Raw genomic sequence first — 18,304 nt, forward strand, 5'->3', positions numbered from 1 at the left:
ATGTTTAATAATATTCTTAAGAGTTTTACTCTTTTTCTGGTGAATTTCGAAATTTTACGGATTTATCGCTTGTAAATCTGTTTGATCATTCGTCCGACTGCGTCAAGATAGGTACATACTTGTGAGTGGTGAGCATATGTTTGTTGACAGCATATACTTAAATTAGTGGACGAAAGTGTTAAAGTAAACAGTCGTTACCTTGATGAAAATTGGTATCTTTTATAGTTTCTTAGAAGTATTATACTTCCTCCGTTTTTCTTTTATTGCACCATAAGGACTTTTACACTATTCGTTTAATCTTCTTTGACCATCTTTTGTGATTTATCCATTAGAAAAAATATAGTCATGTGGGATCTAGTTAGATTCGTCTCGAAATCTACTTTTCAAATATCAATTTTTTATAATTTTTACAAAAGTATAATTAAAGATATTAATAGTCAAAATAGTGCATTGACAAGCGTAAAACCCCTTATGGTGCAATAAAAAAAGAACAGAAGAAGTACAATTAAATTAAAAAATAACACAAGGAATGTCTTTATGCTGCCAAACAACTTAGATAAATTAACATAATGGATAAGCATGCATTAGTATTTATAATTCCCCTAACGTTGAATATCTTTTTTTCTTAGTGCTACATATACAAATTAAAGCCAATTCATCCAACATGAAAATATCAGTATACACCGTTCCTCTTCAAGATGTGATTGAATTAAAGATATACAGTAGGGGGTCAGATATACAACCTTAATTTCCAAAATAAAGACGTTTTAATTTCAACCAACAACCACCATTCTTATAATGTGGCAACTATAAATTGATCCACTTCATAGCACATAATTATAATAGTAAAAAGTTTGAGTAGTCAGTTTAATTGAATTTGTCCAAATCCATCTAGAATAGAGCTAGATCGAGAAAATGGGAAAATGATTACCTAACCCAACTAAATACACTAATTAATGACAGCTTTGATCACATATGCATGTACCATATTAACTCTAAACGGCACTCAAGTAAACCAGCTCGACAACTACCTTTATTTGTAGTTATTATTATTAGTTACGTACGATCATAATCACCTAGAGAACAAAATTACATTAGGACTGTCGCTAGTAACGAACTAACTATTGTTTCTATTATTATTGGTTTAATAAAAGAAGAAAGAAATAGCTTAGATCCCTTTATTTTCTATCAAATCACATGCACCCAAGTTGGATTGAAGAAATTAAGATTACATATAGTAGCTAGCCTACTTTGTAGTTCGATAACAAAGATTTTTTTTTGTTTTTTTTTTTAATTTTTTATTATATATATATATAATATGGCATCAGAGCCCGGATTATTAGAGTTCAATTTTTTACAAAATTCAGAGTATATACGATTTTTTTTTAATGTTGTCTCAAAAGCTCTTTGGCTTTGCAATCTCTACCTTTCTAGAGTTTTGTTGCCCAATTCTTCTTGTTACCATTATATATTGAAGTATTGTGATAAACTTATTGCAATAAATTTACAGTATCCCGATTCAACATCGACGTACTAAACATGAGGAGACAAATATCATTTATATCTATATGTATAGATTATATACTTACATTAGAAAAACGTGTCACATACAAGAGTTATATTTATAGATAATATGTGCCACACATCACTTACTTTAAGCACTATATATAAACCCGCCACATCATGTACTCATGTATTAGATGTGAATGACAACCAAGAATTGCTTATACAAATTAAAGGCTTGAATTTGAGACCTACATGTATTACATTATAAGTCATAACGTCTTCATTACCTTTCCATTTAATATGCCTTTATATGCAACAAAAAAAAAAAGTCAAATTTGATAAGATGAGTGCTTAATTGTAAATTTTTCTTCCAATATGTAATGATCATAAGGAAATTTAGCAAATTTATTTTGAGGTTACATCCTGCAGGACAAAAAAAAAAGAAAAAAAAAAAAAAAAAAACTGTTCAATGTTTTGAGGTTACAACTTTAGTCAGTTGGTGAAAACATAAAGGGGGAAAAAAAAAAAAGGAGATATGTTTTATGTTTTTGGACTACTTGGTAATAATAGTAGGAGTAACTCTACCATATAAAATACTTTGGTTTACATATAAGATTCAAGGAGTTTTCATACTAAAATCAAATGGTGAGATATAGTTGGATTAACTTCTCTATCTTAAGTGTTACTCATCTATCTTTTTTTTTTCAATGTGGAACATTCACAAGTAGAATTGCAATGAGTTTTAACAAATTTGTGCTAAGTTTATATTTTTGTTTAACTTATGTAATGATAAGTTTGTAATAATATGTTTGTATTTGTTAAATAAACCCCATGAGCGGATTTGGCACAACCTTAACTTGATTGATATTGGCACATATTCGTGTGAGAAGAGAATAGAAAATAGTGGTGATTGTTGGTATGTTAAAATCATTTCCCATTAAGCATGAGCAGAAGTATGTCAAAATGGAAGAAATTATTATAAAGAAGACATCACTTTGTAGACTAGACAAGTTTGTCCAAGTTTCAGAGAATCACAAGAATTCTGTGGTAATAAGAAGTAGTTCGTATAATTTAGGGGCCGATAAAACAGTAGCACCCACTAAGATATACGAGTATATTAATGACCAAGTTGTGATCACTTAATTTGATGAATATAATGATGATAAAATTAAAATAAAAAGAAAAGTCAATGAAATCCAATTTGCATAGCATTTTATTCATGAGCCACCTGACAGATGGAGACATTTATGATTATGTCTTGTAATTTTATGTATGGCTGTGCTTCGATTGATATCTGATTATAACCTGTTGTGTGTTTGTGCTTCACTCAGAGAAATTAAAGGAGTAATACATTCCAACAATTGGAATATTAGCTAGCTTCTTATTAATTGTTACAAAGTCAACCTGTGTTTATTTGGAACAGTCTCAACTGCACTCACTAAGGTAGTTGATCTCCAACGAGGTTGTGATTTCACAATACCTGGAGAAGAAGTGTGGTGTGTAGGGACTTCTACATTATAATCATGAAGAAACTAATGATTACAATTAAACTTTTCGTCCAGATCGAACTAATAGATGTACTGTATTACTTTAGTCTCTCAATATATATTTGATCTTGCGTCATGGTTATCACTTTGTTAAGACAATAATCCACATGTGAGTTATGACTAGTTATTCCGCATTTTATCATCAACAATATCTTATAGAATGAAATCCTATGTTAAAAGTTAATAAGTTTAAAAGGAAAAAAAAAAAAAAGAAAAGGAAATTCTAATGACAATAATTCTTATTACATATAACTAAAATTAATGAAAAGTTCAGCTCAAATAATCTAATATATACAACCATATACGTAAGGTGTAAAGTGTGCAACTGTGATAGTACTTTTAGACTTTCACTTCACCAGATGTTTCCAGCTATTCAAGTAAAAGTTTATGTCTAATATTCAATGTGTTAAAGTGCCAAGGTTGCGCTTCTTCTTAGAACCCCATTAGGTTGAAAACTCGAAAGGGCAACCTAGGCAAAATTTAGGGGAGAACGATCGAAGGTCTAATTATGGATGGATACATAGACCTCGGTGAACGAAATTAAAACACGATTATTCATCAAACTCAATGGACAATACTTGGTGATGAATTAAAGTTGAAGGATTGAAAGCAAGGAACTAGTTGCAAATGATGATCATCTATTAAAACAAATATAATATAGCTATATTAATGTAATTACTATTGTGATTTGTGACACAGCTAGGATGATGGAGCTTAGAAACAATAGCTGATTCGCAATGAATGATCTTTTTCTGAGCCAATAAAAAAAAAATAAAAAAATAAAATAGTAGCTTAGTAACCATTGGTTGGAAATGGCAATATATGTAACTTCCCCAACCCAAAATGAAAACTCTCACCACGTATTGTACAAAGCTAGTGTAGTACTACCCCCACTCCCACCAAAAAGAAAAGTTTATGTAAAAACATCAGACATTCTTCAAGATAGTGACTAAATAATCAACGGGTTGTTATTTGTGAATCTTCCCTCTAACTTTGTCAAACACGTACTCTACTGTTGTTAGTGTTTTCTCGTCGTTTTCTTGTTTAGTGAAGCATCCTTTTCTACCACATGGATGGAACTCCACTCTCACTTAAGTCTCCACTTCATTCATGTATTTTTTTCTCTTCTTGTTTTTTAAGTCAACTTCCAGACAAGTTATCAATCAATAATACACTATAAGTACATTATAATGCACATTTTTAATACTGTATATCTTTCTGTATAACTACATAGTACATATTTAATACTCGTAATTACTAGTATATGTTATACGAATTGTATAATAATCTACTATTGAAACTCGCATTAGAAATTATTAATTTTAGGAACTATACATTGTTTTATATACTTTTTTAAAAAAAATTGTTTTACTCTAACTAATTATCCTTGTAAATTGTAGAATAGGTTATCAATATATTTATAACTACTTTAAGGCCCGTGCAATGTACGGTAAGTCTAATTTTTTTTAAGAAAATTAATTATATCCAACAAATAAAATTTGATAAAGCATACAAATCAAATATATAGAAATTATAATGTCATAATCTATATTATTAGACAAAGCAACAAATCATCTAAAAAATTGAATTTTTTAGTCTGTTCGAACTCGAGAATTTTTCAGGCGGGGCTTGATCAAGTCTAGTGGCCATATTAGTGAATACTTATTTATAAATGAATTTTTAATAAACATCAAAAATCAATCAAACAACAAACTAAAATCTCAAAAAAAGTTATTAGCAAAAGTACAAACATACACAAAATTACAAATAATATATCACCTTTATATCTAAAAAATAATTTGTTAGACACAACATTTATTTTATAGCTATACTATATTTTATAAATCAATTTGTGATAATATGTACGTATAGTAGTAAAATTTCATAAACAAAATTGTAATTAACTTGAATATATAGTTATAGTTATATTGAATTGAAATAAAATATTAGCTAGAGGTATTTGAAAAAATTAAGTGATATTTTAAAGTAATTTCTTTAAAATCTTTTATATGAATCACTTTATTATAACTTTTTTGGCAAAATCTAATAATACTTCATTTAAAAGATAGCTAAAAAGGAGTTGAAATAATTATTAAGGTAAATGTATATAGAATAATTATGGACACCAAATAAGAAGAAATTTGGAATTATATTATTATAGAATCAAATATAAACAAAAAAAAAAAGTCAAAAAGGGAAGGGGAGTTTTGGAGGGAAAAAACAGCACCAGGATGTGACACGTGTCCCACCCGGTGTCTGTTTTAGTATTAAGATACTAGATTAGCTCCCGTGCGATGCACGGATATAATAAAAAGAATTTATAATTGTATACATGCATTTTCAAGTCATATTATCACTAAATGTAAAACCTTTGTATTAATCAATACCAAACTACAAAAATTAAAATAGTACTCCGTACAATGAAAAAAAAAATATTCATGTTTACAAAAAAATTCAATGGAATTTGTAATTAGACGGAGTAATCACATATAAACAGGTTTAATATGTGTTTTCCTTGAGATTAGCTATATATAACTTAAGATAAAAGTATTTTGCAGTCAATATTTAGCTTTTCCAAAATTAATAAAAATTAAATAAATAAAGAAAATTGGAAGAGAAAAAAAAAGTTTGGGCAGGAAAAAATTTAAGAGAAGCTGACACGTGTATAATTTTTTTTTTTAGTATTAATTATAGATTTGTCACACCATACAGCTAAGCCGGAAAGGATTAAACTTATTTGATTTAAAATCCATAACAATAAGGAAAAAGTCTTATTTTATTCCTTATCTGCATTTTTGTAAATTTTATTAAATCAACCAAATTCAATTATCTTTTATTTTTATGTACTTTAAATCAACTAAAAAAAATACACAATCTTCTTTAGCAAAAATAAACTACACAATCCTTTTTATTATACGTACAATAGTCAATCAAACCCACTAATTTTTTATCCTTATATAATTACTACCAAACCCTACTATTTAAAAAAAAAAAAACGTGTACAAAATAACAAATTAATTTTTAATTAGGGATGAAGGAAGTTGATGAAGATGTAGTATAATACTATAATGGAGTACAATAATAGAGATACAAATCATACAGTACAATACATGATTTTCATGTTCCCCCTTTTGGCCTGTGACAACTAACAAATCACTCTCCCAGTATCATTGATTTTGGTAGTATAAGTTCCTTGGAAATGACTTTACATATATATAGACCTCTCACCTTTCACACCCATCCATGGAAAGGAAATTAAACCTAGCTTGGAAAACCACAACTACAACAAGTAGTGACCAACCACATCAACAGTACATGTTCCATTCTTCAAATGTGCCCACAAAGTATTTATAATAGGAAAATGAGAAAAATAATATGATTAAATTGCTAAGTCTAACTTCATATGTCCATTTTTTTTTTACAACTATACTTCATATGTCATATGAAGTATCTAGTATTAGACAACATTAATCAAATTATTACAATGGTCAAAACTATATATCTTACGGAGTATATAGATATTGACAATTGTCCTAACTCTGTGGTCATTTACGTAATAATGAAGCAATACATGTTTTGAAATAGCTACACCGTATTGCAATTGGTTATGTTGCAAACTTGGGATTATAATGAGACCATAGTGATTAAGCAAAAAATTACCGAGTATTGTATGAACAAATACATAATTGGTTGTTTATAAATTAAATTAAAGAGGACGTAGAAACAAGGACAAGTCAATTCCACTATAAAAACTAAAATATAAAATAAATTAGCATATCATTGGTTGGAAGAACATGCATGATATGATATGATAGAACTAATTGGTCGAGAATAGATAACTATCAAGTAAATGCCAAAATCCAGCAAATGCCGCATCTTTGTTAATTCCACTGCTCTTACCTTCTAGTTGTTCACTTGTTCGGCAAGTTCCAATACTTAGCTTCCATCTAAGGGGTGTCTTCATTTTTTTTTTAAATTTTTTTTTTTAAGTATCCTAAGTTTGACCGTAATCATACAAAAATATAAGAGATAAATTCAAATTATGTATACACTAAAACACATACAAGCTTAACCAAACAACATAAAGTAATAAACGAATTGAACATGAGGAGAACATGTTATTTAAGTAAAAGAACATACTTTGTACTTGAAAAAAGCAAAGGAGACTATTATTTGAGGCTAAAAATTAGCCATAAGGGATTATCAATAAGGGTCAGAGAGAGTAAATAATTAGTTGGTACTATATAAAGCAAATTTGAATGTCGTATTGGGTTAATTGATTTGTGGGGTTGGTTGATTTTCGTAGATGTTCTAGCAAATTATATTAACAGAGTAGTGTATAGTATGAAGTGTTAAAATGCAAGATGATAATGTTAGTTGTACTGATGTGATTTGAAAATTTTACAATAATTATTTGAAATATGACTATCATAATATTTTAATGATTATATAATTAATAATTGATATATTTTTTTCAAGTAATTAAGTATATCACGATTTCGGAGAGCGAGCCATATTGGACCAATATTAAAGTAATAGCTGGGTGTTGTGTGACCAACTTAAAATTGTGGTGATTCATTTTTACTGTTTATGGCCAGCATGCTGCTGCTATTGTTATGGCATTAATTTTATTAATTACATTCCGAACTACTCGTAGCTTTTTGGATTTGCGATGCCTTTACTAGCAACAAACATTGGATCAGAATTCGACTTTTTCGGCAGCTTACCAAATTATGGTAATACCAATAATTTGTCTTCTTTGCATGATCTCACCTATTTTAGCCGGCTACATACATTTAATTCCTAAGCTAGCTTAGAGATGGACTTAATTGGATCATGTCATCTATGGTACGTTTGATAATATTTTTTTTTTTTTTTTTTTTTGTTGTTGTTGTTGTTGTTTAGAGAGCCACAAAAACGAATGATGAGAATCGATCCCTGGATCACCTGCAAACAGGAGGGGAGCTCTAACCACTTGAGCAGTTGAGCTATCCCTTACTCTCTGGTACGTTTGATAGTGATAATGCTTGATAATAGAACAAACTCAAAAGCTTGATATTTTTATAAAATGATGCGAATATTAGAATTTTTTGTCAACAACTAACTTTTAAGTTACCATTTTTGCGAACAACTACCTTTTACTTTAAAGTTTGCGAACAACTAGCTTATATTGAGTTTTTGTTTTGGTACCACTACCATTTGACGGATTCCGTCAAAATTTCCGTTAGTGGGGCCCACATTCAACGATTTCAACTAAAACTAACTCTAATTGCATAGATTAGGCCCCATTAAAACCTATGCAATTAGAGTTAGTTTTAGTTGAAATCGTTGAATGTGGGCCCCACTAACGGAAATTTTGACGGAATCCGTCAAATGGTAGTGGTACCAAAACAAAAACTCAATATAAGGTAGTTGTTCGCAAACTTTAAAGTAAAAGGTAGTTATTCGCAAAGATGGTAACATAAAAGGTAGTTGTTTACAAATTTTCCCGAATATTAATTTAATTTGTGGTGTTACGAAGAGTATTGAACCTAATAATTTTTTTTTGAAACAATATTAAACCTAATATAATCACTAAAATAACATAAAATTATGAATAATCATATCATAAAAATTAATAAGAATTCATACAATAATATCATACTCGTATGCTATTATATCATACAATTATATCATAATAACTACTACACCAGGAGATATATGATACTTTGTACATTTTTAATAATTGTATATCATTAGTATGAATTTAGTCGTGAGATATTGTTTGTAATAATGTAATATGCGTGGATTTTGCCAATCTGACACCGCTTGACCACTATATGAGATTGCGTGTCTGAAGACATAAAGTCCTTAAAAAAATTATGCTATTCACTTAAAAAATATGCAATAAGATTATATTAAGTTGTTTATTACGTTAATTATCCAATAATGATCAATAAATAATTCATGTTCAAAACAATAATATCATACTCATATATAATACCACGATAATTAATTCACCAAGAGATATACTTGTTAGATATATTTTTTTAATATTTGTATACGTGGGAATGATATATCTCGCACCAAATTAAAGTCGGCTAGCCTTGCAGTTGAAAAACATACATACAGATACAGTAGTATGAACAAAAAGATTAAATTACATAAGAGGGAGTATAAATGCACAATGGTTGATAATTAATTTTATTATCATCACAAGAATGTGACATGGGCAATAAGGGCCTCAAATTTGCATTGCACTTGTGAAATGTCATTTTCCCCAAAAGTACAAAGTCTATGAAATAGAGACTTCCGGCAGATAGATCATACGGAGTATCAACTTCACTGCTTATTTGCAACAAAAAAGCTTTACTTACAAACTTAATTGTTACATTACATACCATCTCACCTTTCAGGAGCATATATTATCTACCATTACTTTTTGGTGCGCCTTTTTTATGGTTGTTGTTGCATGGCCACCTATTCTACAAAGTAAAAGTTTCCCTTTACAAAAGCAAAGTTGGTAGTTCAAGTATGATTTTTCTGTTTTCTTATATTACAAGAAGCAAGCGTACACCTCTAAAAATCTTACCCCAAAATAATAAATTAAAAAGCGTGCAAAAAATATGTGCTGCAAATAACTTTTGACATCCCTTTTAGGCATCACATTAGCTACTAATGAGGATTAAGATGTCATTTATTTTGTTAATGACAAGTTGGACCGTCTTCTTGTTCAATTTTGTACCCCTCCTCAGCTAGCCAAGTCTCCTTGTACACGTACCACTTGGCGAATACCAAATACACAAACAAATTGACCACGCTCAGACCTACGAGCAACCAGTAGAAATAGTCAAGCCTTCCTTGGTTTAAGTTATCGGCTATCCATGGGTGCTTGTTACCGGTGATGCTGTGCACCAAGGTAACAAGTGCCGAGCTAACAAAAAACCCTAGTGAAAGTGTTGTCAAAAACAGGCCTGTACTCATAGTCTTCATTCCCTTAGGGCACTCCCTTAAGAAGAAGTCAAGTTGGCCAATGTAGGTGAAAGCTTCACCGGCACCCACGAAAAAGAACTGCGGTACAAGCCAGAAGACGCTCAATGGGACCACTTGGTATGGCTTGTTTACCAACCTGTGGTCTTGTGCAGTTTTCAAACGTCGGATTTCGACAAGAGCCGCGCATATCATGGAAATAATAGAGAAGACCAGGCCAACTCCAATCCTCTGGAGTGGAGTAAGACCTTGAGGGTTATGAAGGACTCTAGAGGATATTGGTACAACCACACGGTCGTATATTGGGACGGTGAGGAGGATGCTACCCACAAAGAAAACGGTTAGGGAAGCAGCCGGGATTTCGAATGATTTACCAATGTGACGGTCCATGGTGGTGGCTTGTGAGACGGAGAAAGTACTCATTTGAGCATAAATGGTCCAGAAGATAATGGTGGTTGCCCAAATGGGCAGCATCTTTAGCACCAATTTCACTTCCTCTACATCAGTTGAAGTCGGCAAGTACCATTTGTTCACCTTTGTAACAACTGCTGGCATATTATTATCTTTGATTGCTGCCTTGTCCAAAAACCTATATAATACAATACAATACGACCATTTTTAGTTTTACTACCACTAATGGAGAATATATAATATTAATTCTATCAACTACGACCAAATTTTTACAAGTAGTATATTATAACATGCATTGCAGAACTTATGGTCTCATCAAAATTTACCAAGTGCATGTGAATTCTTATTTTTGACCCTTATACGTTAACTGTATAATGGAGGGCTGACCCTTATCCTCTTCAATTCATTATGGCAGGGCCCCGCTTAAAATGCTCATCCAAAAGAGATGAAATATCAAGGCCTTGTCCGTATCAGAGGATCGGATAATCTAGATTTTTGTTTAAATTTTTTAAATATAGATGGAAAATTTGTCAAAAACAACCTTTTAAAGTGTCTATTTTATTAAAAACAATCTTTTAAATTTTTTTTTGCAACTTCAGACCACATTATAAAATTTTTTTACCAAAGACAACCTAATGCTAGTTTTCGGCGTTGACTCTATTTTTCCGATGTTGATCACGAGTGTGTGAGGCACGTGACTTCATATATTGCTAATTATACCCCTTTCCCCTCCAATTAACTCCTATTAAAACCCTTCAAAGTGACAAATTACTTTGAGAGAGGAGGGGATTTAGTACGAGTGAATTGGAGGGAAAGGGGTGTAATTAGCACTATATGAGGTCACATGTCTCATACACTCGTTGTCAACATCGGAAAATAGAGTCAACGCCGAAAACTAGCATTAGGTTGTCTTTGATAAATAAAAATTATAATGTGGTCTGAATTTGTAAAAAAATATTTAAAAGGTTGTTTTAAATAAAGTGAACACTTTAAAAGGTTGTTTCTAACAAATTTTCCAATATAGATATATATTTTGACAATTATTATTAATATTATTCCACAATTGAAGTGTAGCATGTGTATTTACTCCTAAGATTCCAAAAACTCCATTCATCCAACCTTGTTTGTGTTTATTTTTGTCTAGCATGAAAAACTGCTGATTCTTTGTGTTTTTAATTTTTTATGCAAGGTGCGAGCATATATATGGTTATAGGGACGAGGGAATTTCTCTTTTCTTTTTTATGAAATAAACTGTTAGCAATATAGAAAAATATATTATTGTGATATGTTTTCCATATAGATCTTATGATATTATATTTAGGATAATAATATATCTTAGTGATATTCTAAGATAGATTTACGGAAGTTTATATGATAGAGTTTATATTGTGTAGGTTATCTTTTCTAGGCTATAAATATTAGCCAAGATCATCAATACAATTCAAACTATTCCCTCATAAATAATTTAGCATGGTATCAAAAGGAGGTTAGATCTTGGGGTTGTTCATAAAAATCTTCCCCCTGCCGGTGGGTTAGTAATTAAACCCACCGGTGGGATATGATGAATCTTAGCAAAAATTACAAATTTATTTCCTAATTATTTCCGCTGTGTGAAGAGTTTGAGTTTAATGATTTGATGTTTTTATATCATGAGTAGCTTGATTAGTGGATCATGTGTAGGTTGATTAGATCCTCATATATGAAGATAGGTGCCAATGTGGTATCAATCTAGGTTTTTTTTAAAAGTTTATTTTTTTTTCTTTAAAAAAAAAATCAAATCATGGACACCGGCAAAGGGCCGTGGCAGAGAAGATTGGGCCGTGACAAAAGACCAAGGACACCAGCAAAGGGCCATGACTGCAAAATATTTTGTTTTTAAAAAAAATAAAATAAATTGAAGGCGACATCAATAGAGTATTGCAACTCGATCGACTTCAACAAATTGAAGAATTTCCAATCGCAACGTTCGTGTTACTGCCATTACGATTGCGGGAGGGTATTAGGAATATAGGAAAATATATTATTGTGATATATTTTCCATATAGATCTTAGTGATATTCTAAGATAGATTTATGGAAGTTTATATGATAGAGTTTATATTGTGTAGGTTATCTTTTCTAGGCTAAATATTAGCCAAGATCATCAATACAATTCAAGCTATTCCCTCATAAATAATTTAGCAGAAACCCTTGTAAAAAGTTCTAGTGTCACATTATTATCTCTAAGATGATTTTTTGTTTCTTAACTCCATAATAAACGTTAACGTACACGTATATGATTGTGAGTGAGTTAATCATATACTCCCTCTATTTTTAAAAACTTGCTTCATTTCTCATGTGCGAAGTTTTAGGAGAAATTAAAGAAAATAATAAAATATGGAGGTAGTGTGGTAGGAGGAAGGATAAAAATTGTAAAAAAGCAAAAGTAGTGGAGAGAATTGGAGGAGAAAGTATATAAAATTGATAACATATGATTTATGTTGGGTCCACTAGTTGAGATAAATGAATTAAATATTGTAAAAACTTTCCAAATAAGAAAATAGAGCAAGGTATTTAAAAACGGCCGAAAATAAAAAGTGGAACAAGTATTTAAAAACGGGGCGAGTATGTATGGAATATGTGCTCGGTAAATAGGAGGATGGTGACCTCCAATTCTAAAACAGTAAACCGGGTTCATCGGGCAGCCAAGCAAATAAGTAAAAGAGCAGTATAGTAGAGCAATCAATGAGGGCACAATAATGTGTGAATAGTAATAATAAGCTGGCTGGCCAATGAAATATAGGTTACGCAATAATCATGGACGACTAGGGCCAAACTTGTCTGGTGTTATTGATTAATCGTTTTGGATGTCAAAATTAAAGCCAATTTTCTAAATCAACATGGCCCCATCTAGATCATCTACACGTATGTTGTTCAAATAATCAACTAACACATTTTCATATACAAAGAACTTTATCGACTAAATACTTTGCTCATCCTCCAAATCAAATTTATCATAATTGATTAATTATATACCGAAAATAGATTTTGCTAATTCAAGATTTGTCTTTGCTACAAAGGAGTTGCTTAATTTTACACATTATTATTAAAGTTGTTTAGAAGGAAGAAAAATCTGTTAAGTAAAAGAAAGTAGGCATACATATACCACATTAGCCACTTTTAATGTTTATCTTATCCTTGTTAAATATAGCCAATAATGACTATTATTAGTCTAGTATACTTAAAAAATTTAATTAATGTTCACACACGACCTTGATTATAATTATATTTATGTGGCCAATAAATTAGTAGGAATAACTAGGCTTGTACGATTCCACTGCAATATTTATGTGTCAAATCATGGAAAATAATTAGAAAAATCTTGATTTGACAAAACTTTTAACTTGGTACACACGATGCAAGTAGTTAACAAGTTTTGACACTATTGACAAATTATATTTTGTCTATTTTTTTGTGATTTTTACAATAAAATATAGTCATGTGGTAATATAGATATTTTTTTGACTGGAATAAGGTGACTAATTTGAATAGCCTTAATGTATAATTTATTTAATTCATTTTATATAAATTTTAGGTATTGATATTTTGAGATATTAATCATTAAATTTGTGGTTAATTGTGAGGCAAAAGAAAAAGAGTTTGTAAGGCATGTCACATGTGCGTGCAAACTGTTGTGTGGTGTGGATCTCATCATATATAGTTTGATCAACATACCATGTTACGTCTCCCTTTGTCTAATCTTCAGGGCACCGAATAACATGCAACTACTTCATTTTTAAGCTTTCTTTTTTTGTGGTGTGCCTCTTACCTATTTCTTATGCTAGTTGATTGATATTTTTATAAACCTAACACAATACATCCTTCATTTAACTTGTATTAAGCATAAATTATCATATTAAACTTGGTTAGGTATTGTAAAATGAATTATCGTATTCTTATAAAGCCCTAGCTAGCTTAGGATTGACATATTATTTTACTTTTCACACTAAGTTTTTTAGATTGCCTTTAATATTACTTAATAGATAAAGTGATACAAATTAAAAGAGCAGTGGTCGTCCGTTAATTATGTGTACTTTTTAGTTAATTTCATATTACAATAAACTAGTCGAGTTGTCTTATCTTATATCATACATGATACATCTAAGAGCCGGCCAAAATAAACAATTTAAACATGATTCTGCATGGAACGATCTATAAATGCATGTTACCGAAAAGGAAAGAAATAAAAACGGATAGACAAAAAATGAAAGTAGTGACCTGAATTGTTTGCTGTGAGGCAATTTTTGCTTCTTATGTTTGCCACCATCAGCCAAATCATCGATATTGAAAAGAAGGGATGAATCAGAAGGTAACTCCATATGCCTCTTCCTCCAAGCAGCGACAAAAACAGCAGCAATTTGAGTCAAGGGACTGCCCACAAGTTTCTTAAAACGGTACCGTCTTGTACCGCATAGAAACACAACTAGAGCCAGCATAATACAGCATGCACATATACCATACCCCCACTGTCTTCCCATGTTGTCTTGGATGTACACCAATACTGTCACTGCTGCTAGTGACCCTAAACTTATGAAGAAAAAGAACCAATTAAAGAACTTTATCATTTGTGTCTTTTCCCCCTTGTTCGTCTCATCAAATTGGTCCGTCCCAAATCCTGAGACACTTGCCTTCACACCACCCGTCCCTAGCGCCGTAAGGTATAGTGCTAGGTAGAGCACCCCTAGTTGCATGTCTGAGGCCGGAGTGCATGTGTCCGAACCCTCTTTGCAAGCCGGTGGACGGAGGCTTGGGATTATGGTTGATATGGTCAACACTGTCACACCCTAGTAACAAATAATCATAAAGCACCATCAGTATATCTATTTTTACTTTTAAATTAAGGTTAATGGATCATGCACAAACTTTGGACACATATTCTTCGAAACGTTCCTTTATTACAAACTTTACTAATAGTCAAAAAATTTAAATTATAGAGAGATGCTATTTCGATGGGAATCTTATGAGCATGCATCCAATAATTGCTTGTAAAAAAAGTTTCATAGTTGATAATACTTCGTACCTAGTATATCAATTGCTCATTGTCTACATCAATTATTTTATAATTAACTCTAATAGTTAGATATTAAATATTAATTCCAATAGAGTGGGAATGTGGGCCTTAGTTCCTTGTCTAAGCCAAAAGAATAATAGAACTTGTTCTTAAATTACTCATTAATACTCCAATAATTGTCATTTTTTCTTGTTTGACATCTTTGAAAGTGAAAAACAATGAAATCGCGCAAATTTCGCTGTTTCTTTGTAGCTAACTATCCCTAACATTTAGCAATAATAGTGATGCATTTGCGCACTTCCGCATAATTTCTTCCACTCATGAAAACTTTAATTTATATTATAGTGGTCGTGGGGGGTCTTATGATATGTTCATGTATCCTATAATCCTTTGTTTAAAATTAAAGTTGTTAAGAATACACTTAATATATTCCAATACAGTAGGAATGTGGGGGTTGAATTCTGTTTCATATAATAATACAGTAATAAACCAAGATCTAAGATCTACTATCACTTTTTATAATTATTAAAATATCAATTTTTGCTTATAAGTTATCTGCTTACAAGTATATGATTTGTGCTAGTTAACATATCTGCTAAGGTTGTATTACTTGCATCGTTGTTTACATACATATCCTAAATAATTAAATTGTGATGAAATTTAACTATTTAGGTTGAATCAAAGCACTTACCAATGCTTGAACTGTGGCGAAGATAGCAATGGTTAGATACCTGTCCAAAACAATAAGGGAAAATAAGTCACAACATTAAATGGACTAAATACAAGCTACAACATTCAATCATATTCATATTCAATAAAATCACATGTCATTTTTGTTTATGTTACTAAATACAAGTAGAAAATAAAATTGTTGATAGGCTGAAAACTTAACAGCAAGAAGCAAAAATAAACTTGTTGGTTGTCCCATGTATTTTATTATTGAGAAAAAAAATCCATGAATACTACGGAGTATAATAATGGTTCAAGGTTGAATAAATTTTTTTTTTTTTTTTTTTTTTTTTTTATAAATTTACCAAAAAAAAAAGGTACTTTTTGTAAAATGAAAGAGAAAGAAAAGGGAGGGAGGTAGGTGGGAGGGAAAAAAAAAACACAGAAGAAGTAAAAAAGAAAAAAAAACTAACCGTCCAAGAAAAGTGTCAGCAATAAAACCGCCAAGGAGGCAGAGCATGAAAGAAGTGCCCATAAAATTAGTGACAGTGTTAGCAGATGCAGCATTGCCCAAATGCATCACCCCCGTCAAATATGTCACCAAATTAACCGCTATCCCAAGTGTCGTCAACCTTTCACATGCTTCTCCTCCTGAATCAGTAACACATTTTTCATTAGAATTTCTGTTTTTTTTTTTTTTTTTTTTTTTTTTTTTTTTTTTTTGTGAGAATCTACATCTTTGACTCTATGATTCAAGTTCTACAGTTATATAGTAACTCGTATGTAGGATCACATAGTCGATATGATGGTTCTTGTCATACTATACCAGAACATGTGCTAACTTACAAATAAAAACAACCCGACTTCCTCCATTTTATCCAATAAAGTACTCCGTAATTTGGTTTCTGCAACTAAAACCGTACCATTAAATTTCCACTTGAGTTAACGTTGCACCCATACGAATGAATATTCTGGTAGTATGAGACGACGGCCTCACCAGTCACCACACCACACAAACAGAAGAGTTGGAGTAACATAACATGTAACGGGCATGCCGCATGTATTATTATTTATTAGGACGAAATAAACACATGAACTCCGATCATATAATAGTAGGTCCAATATAATATTAAAAAGAAAAAGAAAAAGAAAAAGAAAAATGAAATGAAAGTAGTAGCAGAGTGCAGGTTAGAATGAAGAAGGAAAAAGACCTAATATCATGGCAGCACTCTTCCAGCCACCAGTCTTGGATCTGTCAGCAGGGTGACCCTTGTAATCCCAGGCGTCAGAAACAATATCTTTACCCATTTCCATATCCATATTTGAACCCGTTTTTTTACTAGCTATACCAGGCAAAGCCATTTCTTAGCTTCTTCTATGTTATAATCAGTTAGTTCCCCTGTTTTCGGAGGAGAGAGAAAAGAGAAGAACAAGAGAAGAGTATGAATCTTTGATGTTTGAATTATGAAAGAGTGCCACCAGAAACGCCCTTATTTATACAAGGCTTCGACTGCTGTGTTGCCCGCTTCCCGTCCACGTCTCTCTTTGCATAACCGTTAGATCATTTTTCATTTTTTTTTTTTTATTTTTCAAAGCACTTGATTATCAGATTGTTAATTCAAAACCTTGTTTTCCTTGTTTGATTAACTGACACCTGACCATCCATGCCAACATCGACTGACACCTGTCAATTGCATCACTACATTTTTTTTTTTTTTGACATAGTTTAAAATCTTTTACAATTATACAATTGTACCGTCATTTATTTATACTTAACCACACCGTTAAGATGACCACACCCCTTTAAAAGCCTAATTCTTAAACCTTGTGCATTTTAGTATTTTTTTTTTTTTTTTGCTTTTGCTATTTTTTTTGGTGTTCCAAACGATTCACCCTTTGGGCTAATTTAGATTCGAGGATCAATTGTGAGTGGTTAGATTTTAATCCCCTTCAAATTGTTGTTGCGGAGGATCGAACACGCAATTTTCCCTATCACCACTAGCTACACCAACAACTAATTGTTTTTTGTTTTTTTTTTCCATTTACCATGACCTTCAATTGAATAACTTCCACTTCTCCATTTTTTATTTAAAACTTTCAGATCTCCTATTGTTTTTTTTTTCTAAATATATACATGCTACATATATACCGTG

The 18,304-nt window shown here is 31.2% G+C and overlaps 1 protein-coding gene across 1 annotated transcript; it reads right to left on the reverse strand.

The window, feature by feature from the left end:
* Positions 1-9,537: 9,537 nt before the first annotated feature.
* LOC145567999 (protein NRT1/ PTR FAMILY 6.3-like) lies at positions 9,538-17,623 on the reverse strand. Its single transcript, XM_081627442.1, has 5 exons — positions 17,363-17,623; positions 16,625-16,802; positions 16,174-16,213; positions 14,690-15,255; positions 9,538-10,611 (listed from the first exon to the last, which is right to left on the reverse strand). The coding sequence occupies exons 1-5, from the start codon at positions 17,511-17,513 to the stop codon at positions 9,738-9,740; spliced, it is 1,809 nt and encodes a 602-aa protein (XP_081483568.1). The 5' UTR covers positions 17,514-17,623; the 3' UTR covers positions 9,538-9,737.
* Between the last annotated feature and the right edge of the window lie 681 nt (positions 17,624-18,304).

The sequence above is a fragment of the Chenopodium album genome, chromosome 11, assembly GCF_948465745.1.
Source record: "Chenopodium album chromosome 11, dcCheAlbu1.1, whole genome shotgun sequence".
In the NCBI taxonomy this organism is placed as follows: domain Eukaryota; kingdom Viridiplantae; phylum Streptophyta; class Magnoliopsida; order Caryophyllales; family Amaranthaceae; genus Chenopodium; species Chenopodium album.